This window comes from Alternaria atra (assembly GCF_907166805.1).
Source record: "Alternaria atra isolate CS162 genome assembly, contig: 35, whole genome shotgun sequence".
Lineage (NCBI taxonomy): Eukaryota > Fungi > Ascomycota > Dothideomycetes > Pleosporales > Pleosporaceae > Alternaria > Alternaria atra.
The window spans coordinates 2,335,770-2,357,291 of record NW_025091334.1 but is presented as its reverse complement, the minus strand read 5'-3'; the positions used below and the strand labels follow the sequence as shown (position 1 = coordinate 2,357,291).

At 47.9% G+C, this 21,522-nt stretch overlaps 3 protein-coding genes across 3 annotated transcripts; 2 read left to right on the top strand and 1 right to left on the bottom strand.

Annotated features, from left to right (window-relative positions):
* Positions 1 to 3,880: 3,880 nt before the first annotated feature.
* On the bottom strand, positions 3,881 to 4,940 carry ALTATR162_LOCUS11676 (uncharacterized protein; the record flags this gene model as incomplete). Its single annotated transcript, XM_043319318.1, has 2 exons — positions 3,881 to 4,757; positions 4,819 to 4,940. 2 exons carry the CDS (start codon positions 4,938 to 4,940, stop codon positions 3,881 to 3,883), a joined length of 999 nt encoding a protein of 332 aa, XP_043175253.1.
* Positions 4,941 to 5,768: 828 nt separating this feature from the next.
* Positions 5,769 to 10,651, top strand: ALTATR162_LOCUS11675 (uncharacterized protein; the record flags this gene model as incomplete). The annotated part of the gene is made up of 2 exons (XM_043319317.1): positions 5,769 to 6,245; positions 8,732 to 10,651. The coding sequence occupies 2 exons, from the start codon at positions 5,769 to 5,771 to the stop codon at positions 10,649 to 10,651; spliced, it is 2,397 nt and encodes a 798-aa protein (XP_043175252.1).
* A 5,385-nt stretch (positions 10,652 to 16,036) lies between these two features.
* Positions 16,037 to 21,520, top strand: ALTATR162_LOCUS11674 (uncharacterized protein; the record flags this gene model as incomplete). The annotated part of the gene is made up of 3 exons (XM_043319316.1): positions 16,037 to 18,145; positions 18,197 to 20,442; positions 20,524 to 21,520. The coding sequence occupies 3 exons, from the start codon at positions 16,037 to 16,039 to the stop codon at positions 21,518 to 21,520; spliced, it is 5,352 nt and encodes a 1,783-aa protein (XP_043175251.1).
* Positions 21,521 to 21,522: the final 2 nt, after the last annotated feature.

Below are 21,522 nucleotides of genomic sequence, written 5' to 3'. Positions count from 1 at the left end.
CGTCTGTAAGGCTGTAGTACTTACTAAGGACATACTATCCCATGTTAATAGCGTAGAGCATCTAAGGATCTTCTTAACTAGGCGTAGAGTATCTTTCCTAATAACTTATTAGTAAAGATACCTAATAAGACGTCTACTTTACCTTCTCTTGTTTATAGTAGTAGAGGAGAATATCTATAATCTTAAGGCTCTGTCTAATTGATGACTTATCCCCTTCTGCGTATAGAGTCGCACCTACAAACGGTTGTAAGAATGAGTGAGCTTTGCTAAGGATATCCTAATCCTTAGCAGTAAGCTTAATGCTATTTAGGTCGTCTTCGTAATTAACGAGAAAGACCTTAATCTTACTCTATTTCTGCAGTGTTTTATCGATAAACAGATACTACGATGACTACCGCGTTATATTATCAATCCTTATCTGTATCCTAATAGCCTTAAGCTAGTCCTTATCGCGTTGTAGTAAGCGATAGATCTAGATACCTAGGTCGTGAAGCTTTTCGAGTGCAGGTAATCGGCCTATCCTATCGAAATCCTAGTGTTAAGGATTCTCGCTCGCCTGTCGCGCTCTACGGCCTTTCGCGATTGCTCGCCAAGTTTTACGGCCGCGAGCGTTGTCTTTTAAGTTATTAGAACTTAAGATAAGGGAAAACCTATTAAAAAGTTCCTCTCTATCAACCTTAGCTGCTACGGACAACGCGGCGATAAGAGCTTCTTTAGAAGACGCGAGGAGGAAGGCTTAAAGGGATAGGTTGATAATATAGGCTATACAGCGTATACGGCGCCTTTTAGGGTCGTACTTAACCTATATAGTGTTAGTAAGATACCTAGAAAACGTAGAAAACAAACCTAATGCTCTTTAAGTAATCGAGATGCTAGAGATTCTAGACAAGTGTCGTTTAACGTCGCGTTGTCGCCTGTATACTACCTAAGGTTTAACGTGATCTCGTATTGTTTAAGAACCTAATAGATTAAGGATGCTTAAGATAATCCTAAGTAGTCTCCTGGTAACTTAACTAGGCCTAACAAGGCTTTTTAAAGCTTATATTCGTGATTAATCTATTGCTAGCAGATAGCAAGCATGCCCTTTTAATAGGGCGACGTCTAGATATCTGTTTGTAAGTGAATTAGGCTGCGAGCTATAGTAAGAGTATCTTAAAGCTAATCTCGGTACATGACGTAATTAGCAGCCATAAGACGTATAACAGTGCGTTGAGACTTAATAAGAAAATGGCCACTTTTAGGATTAGCGGCTAGAAGTAGAGCTTGCATCTCTAGCCACTTAACACTGCTAAATAGTAGGCGCTGTCGGGTAAGTAATCCAACTACTACTTCTTTGTAGGCTTCCCTATCGAACGTACGATGTAGGGCTGCAGTTAAAGGTAAAAGGCCTTAAGATAATAACGTATCTGCGTCGTTCAAACGCTGCTAACGTAGCTGTTGCTAAGATAATAGGTGCTAGGTGCGACAATAATATAAAGCATTAGATTTTGATGTTTGAGGGCCCCATTAAGGATGCATCATGCATATAAACTCTTAAGTGCCTTAAGATCCACGTTTCTGGCTTGGTACGGTACGTCGTTCCATAACATCCTAGAAGTTACTAGGTAACTTAATTAGGTTGCTAGCAGAGCTAGATGGTGCGACATCTAATAATAAAAAGGACTCTATGGTGTAATAGGTAAGTAGTACTAATCAGGTTAAAAAACGGCTTGTTAATAGATATTAAGGGATAAAAGTACGTATCTGCAGAGATATTTAGGTTGTAAGTGTGAGGGGTAGTTATAGGCAATAGTATTTGCTTCACACTACAAGAGAATAGTGGGGGAAAGCTCTTGTATTACTACACTAGGTGGGGAGGTCGTGAGAATAATTCTTGTCCATCTCCTAACGCGTGGAGCGCAGGTTATGAGCAGGTTCAGAGGCCAAGGCGCGAGCGAGAGAAGCAAACATGTTGGGACCATAATCGTCCTCCTCGCTCAGCCTCTGCCGTCCCGTGTTACAGTAAGGGCTGCCAAGCTTTTTCATCGATATATCGATATATCGAAAACGGGTGAGTTTCGATATCGATATATCGACGCTAAAGCATATCGATTTGCCCATGTATGGAGCTACAGACTAAGTGGAATAGAAAGTTCCACAGCCAGCGCGCTTGCTGTGAGGATCCTGTCGCAATCTCAGCGTGGTTTAAGCTTATAGAGGAGACGCGCCAGGCCTATAGGATACTAGACACAGACACGTACAACTTTGATGAGACTTGCTTCATGATGGGCGTCGCAGCGACGTCTAAGGTAGTCACTAGCTCTAACACTATAGGTCGAGCAGTCACTGTACAGCCAGGTAACAGAGACTGGGTTACGACTATCGAGTGTATCAACGCGTCTGGCTGGTGTCTTCCGCCATTCGTGATCCTGTCTAGGAAGCTCCACCAGGCTAGCTAGTACTACTACATCCCTATAGACTGGGTGCTTGCTGTATCAGACAACGGCTAGACGACAGATGAGCTCGGCGTAGAGTGGGTAAAGCACTTCGATAGATATACAGCGCCTCGTACGCATAGAGTCTACCAGCTTCTTATCCTAGATGGCCACAGCAGCCACGCTACGCCTAAGTTCGACCAGTACTGCACAGAGAACAAGATTATCACTCTCTGCATGCCAGCCCATACCTCCCACCACCTCCAGCCACTTGATGTGGGCTGCTTCTCCCCGCTCAAGCGAGCGTACGGTCACGAGATCCAGGAGCTCGCTCGCCAAGGCGTCTACCATATTGACAAGATAGACGTCCTCACGATCTATACACGGATCCAGCCGACAGTATTCACGCAGCAGAACATTCGGGCAGGCTGCCAGGCGACATGGCTTATCCCTCCCTGTCCTGATCGTGTCCTGATCGTGTCCTATCGTCGCTCACAGTCGTCCGTACGCCGTCTCCACTAGGGACAACAGCAGACAACAACGTCGCATGGACAGCAGAGACACCGCGTATAGTAGCCCAGCTTCAGCAGCAGCCTCGTCACGTACAGGAGCTGCTTCGTCGCCAGTCACAGAGCCCAACAAGCCAAGCTATCCGCCAGCTTGTCAAAGGTTGTCAGCTTCCCATAAACTCAGCGACTATACTCGCAGAGGAGAATAGAAAGCTTCGTACGGCTAGTCAGCGCCAGCAACGTAGGAGAGACCAGCGGCGTCAGTATATAGCTCGTGGAGGAGCGCTACAGGCTCAGCAAGGCCAGCAGCTCGCTGCAGAGGCAGAAAGGGTGGTTGCGGAGGTTGAACAAGCTCAGGCTACCCGAGGTCGTCAGCGCGCACCACCAACGTGTACGAAGTGTTATGTACAAGGACATACAAGGACCCAATTTAGACAGTAACAGACTACCTTAGTACAAAATATTATAATATAATCTGCTACTGTTGTAGAGTTGTAGTGCGTTAAGTGGCGTTAACTTTAGTGGGGATGGCCAGTGAGTGGTGGAACACGTTAGTATTGATTAGTCTTTATACGGCTACTGTAAGGGGCTGCGCAAAGGTTGCTGATGCTTAGTAATAGGATTGTATTCGATAAAGAGGAAAGCCGATATACGGTGCTACGATATCTATATACGTTTAGCTTGTCGTTCGCGTAGCATCTCGAAGCTTCTAGAGTGCCGAGGACGCTCCGAAGGTTCCACCGAGGATCACTTAGTATCCGGGCTCTAGCCTGTTACAGTTACATAATGTCGCAGGCCAAGCGTTGTCGGGAACTTAAACCTTATTACTAATAACGCCGTGCGATGACCTCCATATAAGCTGAGCTATGATGCTAGAACAATAAACATACACTTCATAATTTCTCGTACTTGCAACACCGCACCCAACCGTGCGACACATAACTATGAAACTATGCGTTAAGCCATGAAAGGCTTGACCATTTCAAGAGATTTCTCCCATAAGCCTTTCTCCTTTTCTGCATCATATGCATGAGGCGCATGACCAGCCTTGTACTCTGGTGCGTCTGGTGGAGCGGGCTTCGAGATCTGACACTCTTCGAGGTATCTCCCGCCTTGACCCTCCAAAGCCTGTGCGGTAGCTGCCCACACCGTAGTAGCCGCACCCTGTTCCGCATTTTTGGTCGCATTGCGGACGTTGGGATCTGTGTTCCAGTGAGCCAACATCTCCTCGTCCACGTTCGTCATGAGCCCGGTAAAGATCAGGCCGGGGTGGACCGCATAAGCGCGCACGCCTTGGCTTGCGTAGCGGCGATCGAGCTCGGTGGCAGTGTAGATGTTGGCGGTTTTGCTTTGCGCATAAGCTGCCCAGGCGTGGTATGGTTTCTCGAGGTTGAGATTGTCCAGATCGACGCCTCCCATGCGATGAGCAAGTGACGAGAGAACAACAACCCGCGATTGGAATTCCGGAGTACTCGACTTCACCATGGTAGGAAGAAGAAGTTGGATCAATAGAAAATGAGCAAGATGGTTCGTGCCAAATTGGAGTTCGAAACCATCTGCGGTGCGTCCTTCTGGGCAGGCCATGATGCCTGCGTTGGCAATCAGGACATTGAGACGATTGTGCTGGGCCAAAAACGTGTCTGCGCACTTTCGTACACTAGCCAAAGAGTTGAGGTCGCACTCCAAAAGGTGAACACGCTCACTCTTTATCATACTGCTGCCAAGTGCTGACTTTGCTTTGTTGAGATTTCGAGCAGTCAGGTAGAGTGTAGCACTGGTTTCGAACAAGGCTTTCGCTGTTTCGACACCAATTCCAGAAGAGCAGCCGGTAATACTGAATGTGGGTACATAAAATCAGTATTTGTCTCACATGCAGTTTCTACAGTCACACTTACAGGATCGTTTTATCTGACCATTTTCCGCCTAGTTGTTCGTCTTTGATGATCTGAGAGGCTGTAGGACGTTCGTCACCAGGACCTTTCGGCGACTGATGAACAGATTCGTATCGTGTAGCCATTTTGATGATTGTGGTTGAGGGAATAACTAATTGGTTGTATACTTAGAATTCGAGTGTCAAGTTTGAAGGCATCATTGGGCTAAAGAATACTTGACTTATATACCTCCTCAACAGGGCCACTTCGTACGCTCCTTGTCCACGCATTGTAAGTCTTCGCCTAACACTTCGCCCTGCTTCAAGCTAAACCCCGGAATTCGTAATTGGCTTAAGAATGCTCTCTCCGAGCCTCACGCCGAGTGCGATGTGTGAAGGTTTACCTTGCCAGTAACACCGTACTTTGTCATCCACCGTTAATCACTCTCCGATCTAGTCGGTTTCAGGAAAGTACTTTCGCCAAGACGCTTCGGAATGATTGCGCTAAACTATTTATAGCATGCAACCCCGCCGAGAATATGATGATTAATCGGTCCTACGTTTAGTCAGGACGCATGTTAAAGCCTTGGCGATCGAACGTTCCTTAGTTGGTTACCTTGCAATCTCCCTCTTCATTACACTTCAGCTCCGTTTACTGATGAATTCTTGGCGCTAATCTGCCAGGTCCGACTATAGAAATATCTTAAGCCGAGATAGGTAGACTATGAGGGGCAAAAGAAAGAACGTATGTCAAAACTGCAGGTCTCGGAAGTTGGCTGTAAGTTTCTGCCGCTCGTAACGCACAAGTAGCCATACAGTATAGGTTTACGAATGCTGACAATCCCCAAGTGTGACGGAAAGCAACCAGCATGCTTTCAGTGTACTTTTCATCGAATTCCGTGTAGCGGTTACCACCAAGAACTTACCTTCATCCATACAGTTCCTCCTGCAATCCAATCACGGGCCAAAACGGATATGGAAAGTAGGAGAACCTGGGCAGATAAGAGAACAACGTTTAATGCCGACATTCATGAGAGCAGCCAAGTCGAAATTTGCTCTCAACCAGGTTCATATATTTACATGACAGCTCAGCCTGGAGTCAGTCGTCATGAGCTCGAACAAGATATTGATATTATCATCCGACACTTTTCGCCTGTTAAAAGCGAGGCCCCTGCAGAGTTCGATATAAATCACAACCAAGTCTGTGGAGCTTGGGTTGAAGTACTTCCACTTGTCACCAAGACCGCAACGGACAAACCCTTCCTCATATCTGCGATCAAGACAATGGCGGCGGCTTTGCAGCATGACGGTCTTACGACTGAGGAGTCTCAATCCAGGATGCTTGTAATGTACGGAGGCTCGCTCCGTCAGATGAGCAAAGCACTCGAGGAAGCCCATGGTGTCTTTCAGTGGGAACATTGTATTGCGATCATGTGCTTGTCAGTGACTAATGTAAGTTCCCAAGTCATGTTCTCTCATGTCTTATCTGACCACGAGATCAATCAGGTCGTGATCCCAGATCTGAGGTTTGATTGGATGACGCATGCAAAAGGCGTTGGGGATCTGATAGAACGCCTCGGACCGAAAGCATTCAGTACTGGCATTCTGCATACACTTTTCGCTGGCTTCAGGCCCCTACTAGTAGGTTTTGGCGACTTTTGTTTCGAACGAATGTTGTACTAATTATGGATGCGTAATCCTCAGTTGATCACCGCAATCCACAATAGACGCAAAACGTTCCTTGCACTGCCACGCTGGATCACTATACCTTTCAATGGGCGGCCTGTATCTGTCATGCAGTTACTTCTCAACAAAGCTACTCAGCTTCCGGCTCTTCTAGAGAGACACGTTGAACTAGGAGAACTTTCTGGTATATCCAACATCGTCGAGACTCAACAACTCCGGACTGACTTCTTAAACATGATCAGAAGTCTTGAGGAATGGGAGACATCAGCACAAGCACAAGCACAATCGCCTTTGTTTTGGTCGGAACCGGATTCTGAATACACAGAAGCCTCGTATGGGAACTCACTCTGGTTCGCAAATCTTCTGGTCGCAAGCAGCTTGACTCTTTGTTGGGCCTTGCAGATTATCGCAAGAACGTATCTTAACGAGCTCGACGAAGCAACAGTTGCGATCAAAGATTATGCCTACAAAGCGAACCCACAGCGCTCATGCAGCCACATCAGCCATAACACAGTTTTCTCTCTCGCAGAAATGATCTGCGACAGTATGCCATACTTCCTACAACCAGAGTTGAAAGTATATGGGCCCGGCTCCACGTTCTTTACTTTCTCTACAGCCATAAAAGTCTTCAAAAACAACGAGATTCACTGTGCGTCTCAGCTCTCTCGCTGCCAACAGATACTCGCTCGTTTGGCGAGCATTGGTATCCACTTTCCGTCTCCGTAACAATGATATGTTCGCTCGTGGCGTTTTTGGGACACGCTTAGGGCTTCGCGGAGACAGACCAACTTACGAACCAGCTGGAGACCTTGAGAATGGCGCATAATGTTTCTGAACTATATGGTTATCATGAATCCAATGACCACATCAATTGCTCATTCGTTAGAGGAGAGATGGCAGCGAAATTGGTGAATTTAGGGTGTGGCAGAGCAAAGAAGCATGACGTCAGGTCCAAAAGCACACAAGAAAACGGCCCCTAGGACTTTATCTAAGCCGCTTACTATGGCCGCAAAACATATAACCCAAACGTTTTCCAAAACAACCACCACTTTATACGCACACAAGACATTCATTCCATCTAAATACAACCCCTCATATCCACTCCACTCAAATTACTCGCCAACTATAGAGTAGCTGGCTTCTTGCTAAGCACCAGTCTCTTCGCCCTCCTCACACCCATCACTTTCGGCGCCGGCTTCGGCATGCCCATCCCCGCCGACACATTCGCATTCGGTTTCGTCCAATGTATGGGTGGTCGCAACCTAACCTTTGGTATCATTACGGGAATCTTCTTACAGCAAGGGGATGTGAGAGCTGTTGCATTGATGGCGACGATGTTGGCGGTGGATGAGTTGGTGGATGAGTTGGTGACGATGAACTATGCGGAGGTTGGGTATGCGTTGCCGCATCTTGGGGCGGACGCGATTATTCTGTTTCTGAGTCGGTGGATGGCTAATTAGGTGTTTGTGGTGGAGTAAGAGCACGAGGGGAATGATGATAGAGCATGGTAATCTTGCGTAGAGGTCGTAGTGGCAAGTGAATGACTATTACGCTTCAAGAATTATGCTGTATAGCTATAATCTCGATGACTAATTCCACTACATGTGGTAACACCCTCCTACACGAGCTGGGACACGACCGTGATGAAATCGTGACTTTCCGTCATCCCTGTGGCTCAGTTACCGTATTTTTTACCTATACTAGCCTTGCTTCGAGATCATTTTGTGGAAGCCATCCTCTACAGCAATGTCGTGACCAGAGCACGACCTCAGTCATGTAGTGCTGCTGGCCAACTCCCTGGACACCGAACTTTGCGACACATGCCCCTATGTCCATCTGTCGCCATGTACAATTTGAGACGTGACCACTCACAGTTTGACTATCGTCATTAAGATATCGAACAAAACAACGAAAAATGCTATGCATGTGTAGTCCGCCGAGAATGATGTGCGGCAAACGCAATGGCGAAGGACGTCGTCGATCTATCGAGAGAGCTCGTCCCCATCCTCTATGTCCCCGAATGTAAGGGTGCGATGGGTTGACCATAAGTGCAAGGTATAACAGTAATGAATTCGATAGAGAAGCTACACTACGCTTGCGCTGAGTCTATGTATCACGTAGTGCTAGGTTCGAGAAACTTCTAAGGGTCCGTGGAGCGCCGATGAAGCCCCGACAACGCTCCGAGGGTTGCAGCCTATCCCAACCAGCTATAACGAAGGCCACAGGCCAAGTACTACTAACCAAGGCTTCAGCCTCTTACATCACGTCAACCACTAGTCCAAGTTGTATTTGCTGTTCATTCACAACTCGGTCTAGGAGAATTCAGTCTCGAGGGGATCGATACAGAATATATCGATCAGTCGCTCACCTCAAGATTTGATCTTGAGTTCCACTTCTTCCAGGAGAAGGATGGGCTACGGGGAGAAGTTCTTTACTCAACAGATCTGTACAACCCCGACACAATCACGAATATGCTGTCCATCTTTCAGAAGATTCTAGAAACAACCCTGGCCAATCCTCAAACAGGCGTCGGCTTGTTGCCTCTGTTCTCGAATGAGGATTTTTCCAAGTTCGACTCATTCGGATTGATTGACATAGAGAGAACCGATTATCAGGCTGACTGTACAGTCATCGATGCCTTCTGCGAACAAGTAGCCGTCTGCTCTAACGCAGTGGCAGTCAAAGACTCCTCCTCTACTATGACATACTCTCAGCTAGATGAAAAGTCGGATTCTATTGCTCACTGGCTGAGGCGACGATGCTTTGCCCCGGAGACTCTGATTGGCGTTTATGCTGGCCGATCTTGTCAGACAGTTGCTGCATATCTCGGCATCTTGAAGGCAGGACTCGCGTATCTTCCCCTCGATTCGAAGCAACCCCTCGGCCGAATAGAGAGCATCGTGTCTTCAGTCGACCGCTTCGGTACCATGCTGCTTGGACCCGATATGGAGGTTCCTCATCTCAGTTCGAAGGATATTGAGTACCTTCATATCGATGATCTTTTGCAACCTCGAGTCAATGAAAACGGGAACCTAGCCAACGGATTCTCAGAAAGCCTTCCCTCTGCTACGAGTCTGGCATATGTCATGTTCACCTCAGGATCAACTGGTCGACCGAAGGGTGTCATGGTCGAACACAGGAGCATCTTAAGACTGGCCACACATAGCAACGTGATCCTTCACAGACGGAATGCCGTGACGGCTCACATATCTAACACGGCCTTCGACGCATCAACATGGGAGATCTACGTAACACTCCTAAATGGTGGTACGCTAATTTGCTTTGATAACATGACAGTGCTCGATTACGAAGCATTGTCAAGCATGTTTGTACATGAAAGGATTGAATCTGTCTTCATGACTCCTGCTCTTTTCAAGCAATACCTATCCCAATGTCCCGACGCTATAAGAGTTCTCGACACCCTTTACGTGGGAGGAGAGAGACTCGACCCCGAGGATGTATATACAGCTCGTGGCATCATGTCTGGCAAATTGGTACAAATTTATGGTCCGACTGAGAACACAGGATTCAGCACATATTATCATGTACCACCTGAGGAGACGTATACCGACAGAGTACCTATCGGTCGTGCATTGAGTAATTCCGGCGCATATGTTATGGATCCGCTGCAGAAGCTCGTCCCGCTAGGCGTAGTGGGTGAGCTAATAGTCACAGGGGACGGCTTGGCGAGAGGCTACATTGATCCTCAGCAGAACCTCAATCGATTTGTTTCAGTCACAATTCGTGACGGTGAGAAGGTCCAAGCTTACAGAACAGGTGATTACGTCCGTCATCGCCCAGCTGATGGCCAGCTCGAGTATTTCGGCCGGATCGACGGACAAATCAAGATTAGAGGACAACGTGTTGAGCTGGGCGAAATTGAGCACGTCATTCGCACACACTCGTCGGTAGATGACGCTGCAGCAGTGTTGCAGTATGGAAGCACTGAAGATGCCCAGATAGCGGCTTTCATCACTTTGCGCAGACTCGAAACTGGAAGACAAGCTCTTGCCAGTGACGCGCCAGTCGCCGATGACGACAACGAAACACGACAGGTTAGCGTATGGGAAGGGCTTTTCGATGAAGACACCTACGAGTCTATCGACAAAGTACAAACAGAGACCATAGGGCGAGACTTCATTGGCTGGACTTCCATGTACGTGTCAGATTAGATGAGATAATGCATAGAATTAATAGATGTTGATTCTTTTCTTGTCCCCCCTCCCTGAAGGTGGTGCTATCACGATGTATATGCTCTCGTACAAATAAGGCCGAAGTAGGATCGAGGCGGGTCGGCTAACATGGCTGCAATCGACACCGATGCTAAATTGCCTGCTAGATGGCCTTCCATCAGACAGCAACACATGCTATCTAACACACCCCCTCAGCTTAGAGCCCTATTGCAAGCTGCACAAACTAGTTATTCAATCCTACATTATAAGGCCTTCTAGCTGCTCCTGCAACTTCTCAAGCTCAACTTCCTTTAACAAGGCTTCTTTGCGTTTAACAAGTCCTAGTTAATCAAGGAAACTGGCCTATTTATTAGCTGGCAGTGACTTGGTGAATCCGTCTGCGATCATGTTGTCAGACGGAATATGCTCTACCTTAATCATCTTTCGGGTAACTTCTTGTCGTAGCCAGTGATGGTGTATATCAACGTGCCGCAGCTTTGTCTGGAGCTTAGCTACATCTTCATTTACTAGTCGGATAGTCTGGGTATTGTCGCACTTAATTGTGATAATTAGATCGCTTAGGGTCACCTGGAGCTCCTTCAACAATCGCGATGTGAAAATTGCCTCTTTAGCTACTTAAGACAGTGCAAGTAATTCTGCTTCTGTCGTTGACGTTGTGACGGTATCTTGTTTGCTTGCTCTCTAGGCGATAAGTCTACCAAATAGCTTGATAGCGTATCCCTAAGAGCTTTTCCTGTCTAATGTATTGTCTGCGAATAACGCGTCGCTAGCTATCTTAAGGTCTTCGCCTCTGCTAAGTTCAAGAGCTAGGGCTTTTGTCCTTTTGAGATAGAGGAGCACACGGTCGGCAGCGTCGTGATGCTCTGTGCTTGGATTGACTAGAAAGCGAGCGAGTCGTGATGTCGCAAATGCTATGTCGGGTCTCGTGGTGACTGCTGCGAACAACAGCGAGCTAATCTTGCGTTAATATCGGCTGATTTCGGCTGGCTCTGCTAGGCTGTCTCTTGGTTTAAGCTCAATACTTAACATTAGCGTATCATGTCTTATGTCTTGTCGGCTCGTTAGTTAACTAATTTTGTTGACGTATGCGGCTTATAATAGCTAAATTGTCCTCTGAGTCTAGTCGCGTATTACTTCTACACTAAGGAACCACTGAAGGTCGTCTCCTCCGGTGCACAGATACTTGTTCTGTACCCGCTCGATTGCATCTATTGCTTCTTGTTGTTGCTTTAAGTGGTACGCGATTATGATGTCGTCCACGTAGAAGAAGATGATCACTCCATCCTTAATTATACAGCATAGCTCTTGCGGGACTTGTTTGAATCCGATTTGGACTAAGGTTGCTGTGAAATCTTTTTGCCAGAGTGATGGCGAGATGCGGAGGCCGTATAGTGCCTTCTGTACCTTGAGTAGAGTGCCGGGCTTCTGATATCCTCGCGGCATCCTCATGTATATCTCTCGATCGATCGCTGCGTGCACAAACGCATTTGTAACGTCGTATTGCTTTAGTTCGAGATCGAATTTAGCAGCAATTGCCATCAGCATCCTAAATGAGCGGCCTGCTAATGTCGCTGCGTACGTGTCTTGGGCTGTGATATCGCGTTGCTGGTCTCCTCTCACTACAAGTCTTGCCTTGCATTTATTGAGGCGGTGATGCTTATCAAGTTTATACGTATAGACCCACATGCAATCTAGTATTTGCTGTCCTGTTCGTTTGACTGGCGACGCTGGGATCTCAATCCAGGATTTCATTTGCTTGTGGCTTTCGAGGTGTGTTCTTTCTGCTTCCTTGAACATGTTGTAGAGTGGGTGTTCTTCCAGTTTTGAGTGTGCTGTAGGTAATGATGGCAATTGGTTGCGATGGGGTTTGATCCCTTTGGCCATTAGTCGTTTCAGCTGAGCTTTATCGATTGGCTTGCCCTCGTGTTGACCAATATGTCCAGCCTCAGTGCCTGCCATGAAGGCGGCTGCCCATGGGACCGTCATTGATGTGGCCTGGTTGGATAGGCTTGTCTTGTTGTCATTGTTCACCTCTTCTTGAACAAGAAAGGCTACTGGCGGAGGAGTCGGTGGCGGCGTCGGACATGCCTCTATGACTTTCCTCCCTCGGTGGTATCTGGGTTGTTGTCTACGCGGAGTCTCCTCCTGCACTGTATCGTCCTCGTAGAATGTTTCCGTTTCTGGTTGTTGGCTCTGAGTACCTGGGAGTTCGACTGTCTTTACCCAAGTCGCAATTTCCTCTAGGGTGTTATGCATGAGGTTGTCCATCAGATCCTCAGTTTTGCCATTAAAGACTGCTTCTTCGTCAAACACCACATCACGGGTGCTGATTACTTTGGCTATAGATGGGATCCAAATGCGGTAGATGTTAGTTGACTGATATCCCACCAGATACCCGATCCAGGCTTTTGGGTCTAGCCTTTGCAGCCTAGACTTTCCTCGGTGTGTATCATTTGTCATCGCGAAAGCTTTGCACCTATATGCTCTCAGATGAGCTTGATTTAGTCTTCAGGGTCCTGTGACTATGCTATTCATAGCAGCTGCGCGCGTGAAGAATATTTCGTAAGGCGATTTCTACTTGTTTGGATAATTTGGCGTTCGATTGTACAGGTATACTGCCGCTCTGGTGATTTCTGGCCAGAGTTCCCATGGAAGATTCGCATCTAGTCGAATTGCGCGTGCCTTCTCTTTTATCACACCCCCTGAGCGTTCGGCTCCTCCGTTCTGTGCTTGTGTATCTGGAGCGGAAGGCTCGATTCTGATCGATAGGGACGTGCACTATCTCTTAACTTCTTGCTTAACTGTGACGATTTCATTGTCTGTCTTAATGACCTTAACCGTAATGTTAAATTAATTCTTCATGAACTGGACGAAAAGGCTTAGTTGGCGGATTATAGAGCGTGCTAGCCTGTTATCCTTAAAATAGAAGTCCCAAACGTATCAGGAGTATCGACAGGTAATTAGCATTTAACTCTTTTCTTTTGTAAAGCTGCCTGCTTCATATTTATAGAAGTCAATAGCAATTCTCTTACTAGGGCCTTCGTTATTTAACCTTAGAGCTCTGCGTATTTGGCGCTTTAATTTCGATCTGCCGCAAGCGTCGCATTGCACTGTAGTAATGCCTATGATCTTCACCCCCTCAGATTGTTGTACGAGGTGTTTAATAGCTGAAGGACCAGGGTGGCCAAGGCGCTTGTGCTATAGCATTGCTGTCGCCCTCTGCGATCGTTGTTTGGCTCGATTTATACGCACATGGAAGGCTGCAGCTGGCTCTGCTAGGCTCTTAACGACCTATTGGCCGTGTTGTTCTGATAGGGTAGCAATGATTGATCCGTCCTATTGTCGAAGGCTGGTTAGGTCTTCTCTGTTTTCCTACCATATGCCTTGTCTTCTAAGCAGTCCGAATGATATCAGGCTGCAGAGGAAATCTAGACACCATGCTACATTGTCTAAGCGGAGAGTGTGTTCCCCTTGTGCTCCCTTGGTTGTTACAAGGACATTTCCGTATCCTCGTATCCAGACTCTCGTATTTCCAGCCCAGATGTAGTCTCCTATTGCTGGTAGGCGTACGTCCTTAAGCCTTAAGAGATTATTGTAGATGTGCGTAGTCGAGCTAGAGTCTAGGATAAATGCATCCTTTAATAGATATCCTTGTTAGCTTGCGCTAAATGCCGCTTCCATCGTGCTCTCTTTAAGTCTTGCGATCGCGCGCCTATCTAGTCATTTAATAGTGGGGTCTAGAGTTTGTAATGTCTTAATATAGGGCGTAATTAAGCGTGATGCCGTAGTTAGGCGTGGTCGCTTTGTTCCTAGGTTTGTTTCTTGTACTATTCTTTGTAAGTTAGTGTTATGTTCAAGTTTGTACTGTACTAGTTTTGTGACGCCTCGATTTAGCTTGAACTACTTAGGTGCCTTAGCTGTATTTACATAGTAGCAGTCAGATATCTTGTGGCGCTGTTCACAGGCAGGACATATGTCTCCAGCTGTCGCTGTATTCCTCTCTAGGAACTGCTTGGTTTTAGTACTCTGACTATCTATCTTTCGCTTGTTCGATGGCCTAGGGTTTCCCCGGCCTTAATTGTTGTTGTTAGATGGCGCTCTTGTTTCCACACTGGAGGCGTCCCTCTGTGTGTTCGAGTCGGATTCACCGCTCGCCGCGTATAAGTCTCCTACCGCGAAGGCGCTCTTTGGCTTCCCTCTTAATAGATAGTGAAGGCTCATAAACTCGCGGAAGAGTTTCATCATCCTTTTCCTGTTCATAGCTTTCTTATCGTATCCTAGCGCTTAGAACCCTGCGGTCCAGGTTAATGCCACTTTTGATACGGAGCCCAGGAAGTCGTCTATCATGGCTTGTATTTGCATAACCTCGGCTACCTCAAGGGTCTTAGCTCGAGTTGCTGCCTGATCATATTCACTCAGCTATGTCTCCCAATTTGCGGTTGTTCGCATTGGCCTGAGTGCGGCGTGGTATCTCTCTCGTACTTGCGCCCTTTCTTTATCTACGTCCACTCTGACTGTGTCTTGGAGGGAGGTTGTCTATTCGCGCAGCGTTCTATTTTCTGCGCAGCAACTAAGTTGCAGATGCGGTGTTACAGTCGTAAGGATGTGTTCAACCGTCTTTGAGATTCTATTGTTCTCCTCTTAATAGTCCTTTTTAAGTATCTTGTATAATTCGAGGCGGAGCTTGTAGTCTTCGCGATCCTCCTTGTATGCCTCTTGTCCCTTGTCTAAGAGATCTGATGTCCGCGTTGGTATTACAGGATTTTGCGAGGCAGTTGTCGACGTGTCTATCGTGTCCTGCGCTGCTCCCCGTGCGTTGCTTCTCCCAACTCGGACCGTATGTGATGATGCAATTGAGGTATTGCTCGTATTCGTTGAAGGTTCGTATTGCGAGATGTCTGGAGGTAGCGGAACCTCTGGTCGTATGCGTTGGAGTCGTACTCCTTCGGGGTCTGCTAAAGGCCAGATGCCTTGCGATTGGCACTTTAGCTTGAGTTGGCGGTACCAGGGGATCCAATTGCTTGAGTCGGTGAGAATGACTGTCGCGTCCCTCTGGCTCTGATTTGCTGCCATTTTGGTAGTTTGTCGCTCGTTGTAGAGGCAATGAGACTCTTAATTGTCAGATTAGATGAGATAATGCATAGAATTAATAGATGTTGATTCTTTTCTTGTCCCCCCTCCCTGAAGGTGGTGCTATCACGATGTATATGCTCTCGTACAAATAAGGCCGAAGTAGGATCGAGGCGGGTCGGCTAACATGGCTGCAATCGACACCGATGCTAAATTGCCTGCTGGATGGCCTTCCATCAGACAGCAACACATGCTATCTGACAGTACGATGGAAGCGACATCGACAAGAGCGAAATGAGTGAGTGGCTGGGTGATACGATGAACACAATCTTCGGCAGCAATGATCGACCGCTCAACGTCCTCGAGATCGGATCTGGAACAGGCATGATCCTGTTCAATCTGACTAGCAGGCTGCAAAGCTATGTGGGTCTTGATCCGTCCCAGCGAGCTGTGAGCTTTGTCAGACAGACAGCAAGATCCATACCCGATCTGGCCGACAAAGTTCATGTTTTCAAAGGCACAGCCGCGGACATTAACCAAATGGATCGTTCGATTGCTCCGAATATGGTGGTGATCAATTCAGTAGCTCAGTATTTCCCAAGCCAGGAATATCTTCTCAAGGTTGTGGAAGATCTCCTAAAACGAGACACCATCACCACGCTGTTTTTTGGAGATATACGTTCCTTCGCTCTCTACAAGGAATTTCGCGTCACCAAAGCTCTCTACGTTGTCGGCGAAGAGCCGACTCCTGATGACATACGGCAAAGAATAGCCGAGATTGAGCAGAATGAGTTGGAGTTACTCGTCGAGCCGGCTTTTTTCACTTCGTTACAAGACCGCTTTCCTGACTACGTTGAGCATGTAGAGATTCTTCCCAAGATCATGCAAGCGACTAACGAGTTGAGCTGTTACCGTTATGCCGCAGTTGTGCACACTAAGAGGTCCTCTCAAGGGTTGCAACTTAGCAACGTGCAAGAAATTAACCATGAACACTGGCAAGATTTTGTGGCGACTGGACTAAGTGAACAATCTCTCTTGAAGCTTTTGCAGAAGTCATCGGAGTCGACCGTTGCTATTAGCAATATTCCGAACCATAAGACCGTTCTTGAGAGGCACATCATCAGGTTCTTAGAAGGTGGGAAAGACATTCGAACCGAAAACGCTGGTCACTGGCTGTCAGTGGTTCAAAAGCAAGCTGAACAGTCTTCTTCTCTTTCCGCATTTAGTCTGAGCGAAATTGCTCAACAGGCTGGATACAAGGTCGAAATCAGCTGGGCAAGGCAGTACTCTCACCATGGCGGATTCGATGCCATTTTCCATCGGTATCAGCTACCGCAACCCGGACGGGGCAGAATCATGTTCCGTTTTCCTACTGATCATCAACACCGGTCTACTCGCCTCTGGTGTAGTCAGCCGTTACAACAGCAGGTCAAACAGGAAATCAAACAACAACTACAGGATCAGTTGCAGGCTCAGCTTCCTTCTTACATGGTCCCTCAAGTCATCACAATTCTCGAAATGATGCCCGTTAATGAAAACGGAAAAGTGGATCGTCGAGCACTCACAACTAACGTACAACGGCGAACCGCAGCCAGGCCATCACTGCGACAGCCAAGCTCGGAAGCGCAAAGACAGATGCAGAATATCTGGGCACAGGTTTTGAAATTGGACCCTGTCTCGATTGGACTCGATGACAGTTTCTTTCAACTTGGGGGCGACTCGCTTGCAGCGATGAGAGTTGTAGGCGAAGCTCGAAGGCTTAGACTCAAGATAACAGTTGCAGACATATTCCGACAACCTAGTCTAGAGGCTGCCGCCAACCACGAGGGCACATCTACCAACGAAGCAGTCAGACAGATACCGAAAAGTCTCCTCAATGGCTCGGTTAAGCAATCATTTGCTCAAGGACGGCTCTGGTTCGTGGAGCAGCTTTATCCCGGGCTGACTTGGTACTTAATGCCTTGCGCCATGAAACTTCGGGGATCAATCCAGCTTGACGCACTTAAAATTGCGCTTTCCAGCCTTGAGCGGCGGCACGAAACGCTACGAACGACGTTCTCGTCCCAAGACGGCGTTGGCGTGCAAACAGTTCATTCTTTCAATCCTACAGAACTACGGGTCGTTGACATTGAAGACGAGACGGCGCTGGCACATGCGCTCAATCGAGACCAGACCACTCCGTTCGATTTGACGTCCGAGTCCGGATGGAGGGTCTCCGTGTACCGACTGCTGAACGAACGGAAGACCTTTGTGCTATCGATGGTTATGCATCACATAATCTCTGACGGTTGGTCCGTGGATGTTCTTCAGAAAGAGTTGGCGAATTTCTATGTCATCGCGCTTCGCAAGCAAGACCCTTTGTCACAGATAGAGCCCCTCCCCATCCAATACCGAGACTACTCTGTTTGGTAAAGACAAACTGAGCAGGCTATTGAGCACAAGCGACAACTACAGTACTGGATCGAGCAGCTAGAGACAAGTCAGCCAGCAGAGTTTCTCTGCGACAAGCTTCGTCCACCAACCTTATCAGGAGACGCTTCCATTAGCGAGCTCCAAATTGAGGGCTCTTTATTGGACCAGCTGAAGAACTTTTGCAAAGCACATAGCGTAACGCCGTTTACTGTCCTACTTGCAGCTTTTAGATCCGCGCACTTCCGTTTGACTGGTGCCACGGACGCCAACATTGGGACTGTCAACGCCAACAGGGATCGATGGGAAGTCAAGGATATGATCGGATTTTTCGTCAATCTACAATGTATTCGCATGAAGATTGAACAGGAGTCTTTCCGAGAGCTAGCACTGCAGACTCAGAAAACCGTCGTCTCCTCATTCGCCAATCAGGATGTACCTTTTGAAGACATTGTCTCTACACTACAAAGGGACAGAGACTTGTCTCGAAATCCACTGGCGCAGGTCATCTTTGCTCTACACTCTCAACAAGATTTAGGGCAGTTCACCTTGGAAGACGTGGACGTTGAGCCGATATTGGCACCATCTACGACGCGGTTTGACATGGAATTCCATGTCTTCCAAGAAGACGCCTCATTGGGATGCTCTGTAATGTTCTCCACAGACTTGTATGAGTCAGCAACAATTAGCAACATGCTGACAGTATTTCATCGAGTCCTCGACCAAGGTCTTCGACAACCTGACATGGAAATTGCTTCTCTCCCACTGTTAACGAATGAGAACTACACAAAACTCGTAGATATGGGCCTTGTCGATATTGTCAGTACAGAATACCCGCGTGAGACTAGCATCATAGACCTGTTCCACCAGCAAGTGTCTCGATGTCCCGAAAAGACAGCCGTTAAGGATGCTTCCAGAAAGATAACATACGCTGAGTTGGACCAAGATTCGGACATTCTCGCCAATTGGCTCAGGAAGCGTTATTCTTTCGCCCCCGAAACTCTTATAGGCGTGTACTCTAACCGCTCGTGTCAGACGGTGACAGCATTCCTCGGCATTCTCAAGGCAAACATGGCCTATCTTCCGTTCGATACCAAGACCCCGAGAGCCAGGATGGAAGGTATCCTTTCGACGTTACCAGGGAACAAGCTTGTTCTGTTAGGATCTGAGACACAACCACCCGCGATTGACCTCAAAGATGTTGAACTTGTTCCAATCGCCGAAGCTTTCAATTGCCGAGTAAATCTCACCCCCCATCATTTGAACGCCACTGGTGCCCCGTCGCCTACCAGTTTGGCCTACGTCATGTTCACTTCGGGTTCTACTGGTAAACCTAAGGGAGTCATGATTGAGCATCGTGGCATAGTCCGGCTAGTGAAGCAGAGCAATATGGCACAGCATTTGCCATCTCCCGTCACTATGGCTCACTTGACCAATGTCGCCTTCGATGTTTCAGCGTGGGAGATCTATGGAGCAATACTGAACGGCGGGACCCTCGTCTGCAATGATACTATGACAGTATTGGACTCGAGGGCTCTTTCAAACATTTTCGAGCAAGAGCACATCCGGACTGCCATATTCACTCCCGCTATACTCAAGTATTGCATTGATGAGTCTCCTAGCACTGTTGCGGTATTGGATGCACTTTATGTAGCTGGTGACCGTGCGGATTCCCGCGACTTGTTCGTTGCAAGGCGCCTCATGGAAGGAAAAGCCGTCACAAACGCATACGGGCCAACAGAGAACTCGGTAATAAGCACCATCTATAGTCTGTGTGAAGGGGAAAACTGTACGAACGGAGTGCCTATCGGCCGGGCAATAAGCAACTCAGGCGCATATGTCATGGACAAACACCAGCGCCTAGCACCTCTCGGGGTAATTGGTGAGCTTGTGGTAACTGGCGATGGCCTTGCCAGAGGCTACACAGACCCCGAGCGCAATGTTGACCGGTTTGTCAATGTGAAGATCCAGGATCGGCCGGTACGCGCATACAGGACTGGAGACTACGTGCGTTACCGACCTATTGACGGACAAATTGAGTTTTTTGGTCGGATCGACGGACAGATAAAGATACGAGGACACCGTGTCGAGCTTGGAGAAATTGAGCACGCTTTACGCAGCCACAACGCCATTAGCGATGCAGTCACTGTCCTACAACATGAAGAGGGTTGCGAGCCTCAGTTGATCGGATTCGTAACTGTCCGTGAGATATCCGAGTTGACCGAAAACGAAGACGAAGACAACGCAAACGAGCATGTTGAGGTGTGGGAGGAGCTTTTCGACGCCGATACGTACGTTGACGTCAGCAATCTGCAACCCGACACTATCGGAAGAGATTTCATCGGCTGAAACTCGATGTACGATGGGAGCAGAATTGACATAGGAGATATGAACGAGTGGCTTGACGAGACCATTGACACAATCCTGAACGGCCAAGAACCGGGAAATGTCTTGGAGATTGGTACTGGTACTGGAATGATACTTTTCAATTTGCTCAAGAGCGACATGACTGATGGTCTTGTCAAATACACAGGATTGGAGCCATCTGGAAGAGCGGTAGACTTTGTTGTCAAGACAGTGCAGTCGACGCCTGCATTCTCAGACAAAGTCGAGGTGTACAAGGGCACCGCAGCGGACGTTACTGGACTGGAGGACGTCTCACCCAACCTCGTCATCATTAACTCGGTCGCGCAATACTTTCCCAGTCAAGAGTACCTGTTTAAGTTGATCCAGGATCTTTTGCAGCTCCCAGGGGTCCAAACTCTGTTCTTTGGCGATATGCGATCCTTCGCGATGCACAAGCAATTCCTGGCCAGCCTAGCACTACGTAAGGCGGAGACGGCCAGCAGGGAAGAGATTCGCCGGATGATGACGGAGATGGCACGAACTGAGCTGGAGCTTTTAGTTGACCCAGGTTTCTTCACCGCACTGTCAAGTCGCCTGTCCCATATTGTCGATCACGTGGAGATTCTGCCGAAGAGGGTGAAGGCAACTAACGAGCTCAGCTCTTATCGTTATGCGGCGGCCATACACGCCAAACGTGAAGACCAAGACCGATCCCAACAGCGACACGAAACTTACGATGTCGGCCTACATGAATGGTCCGATTTCATGAAGCTAGGACTGAACCGCGATTCCCTCTTACAGCATCTCCGGACTCCATCTGAGTCACCAGTGAAGGCGATCAGCAACATTCCATATAGCAAAACTATCCTCGAGAGGCATGTAATCGAGGCTCTTGACAGCGGATCGGATCGCCATGACTGGATCTCAGTCGCGCGACATGCAGCTGGGAAATGCTCTTCAATGTCGGCACTCGATCTGCAGGAGCTGGCCCAAGAAGCCGATTATAGGGTCGAGATCAGCTAGGC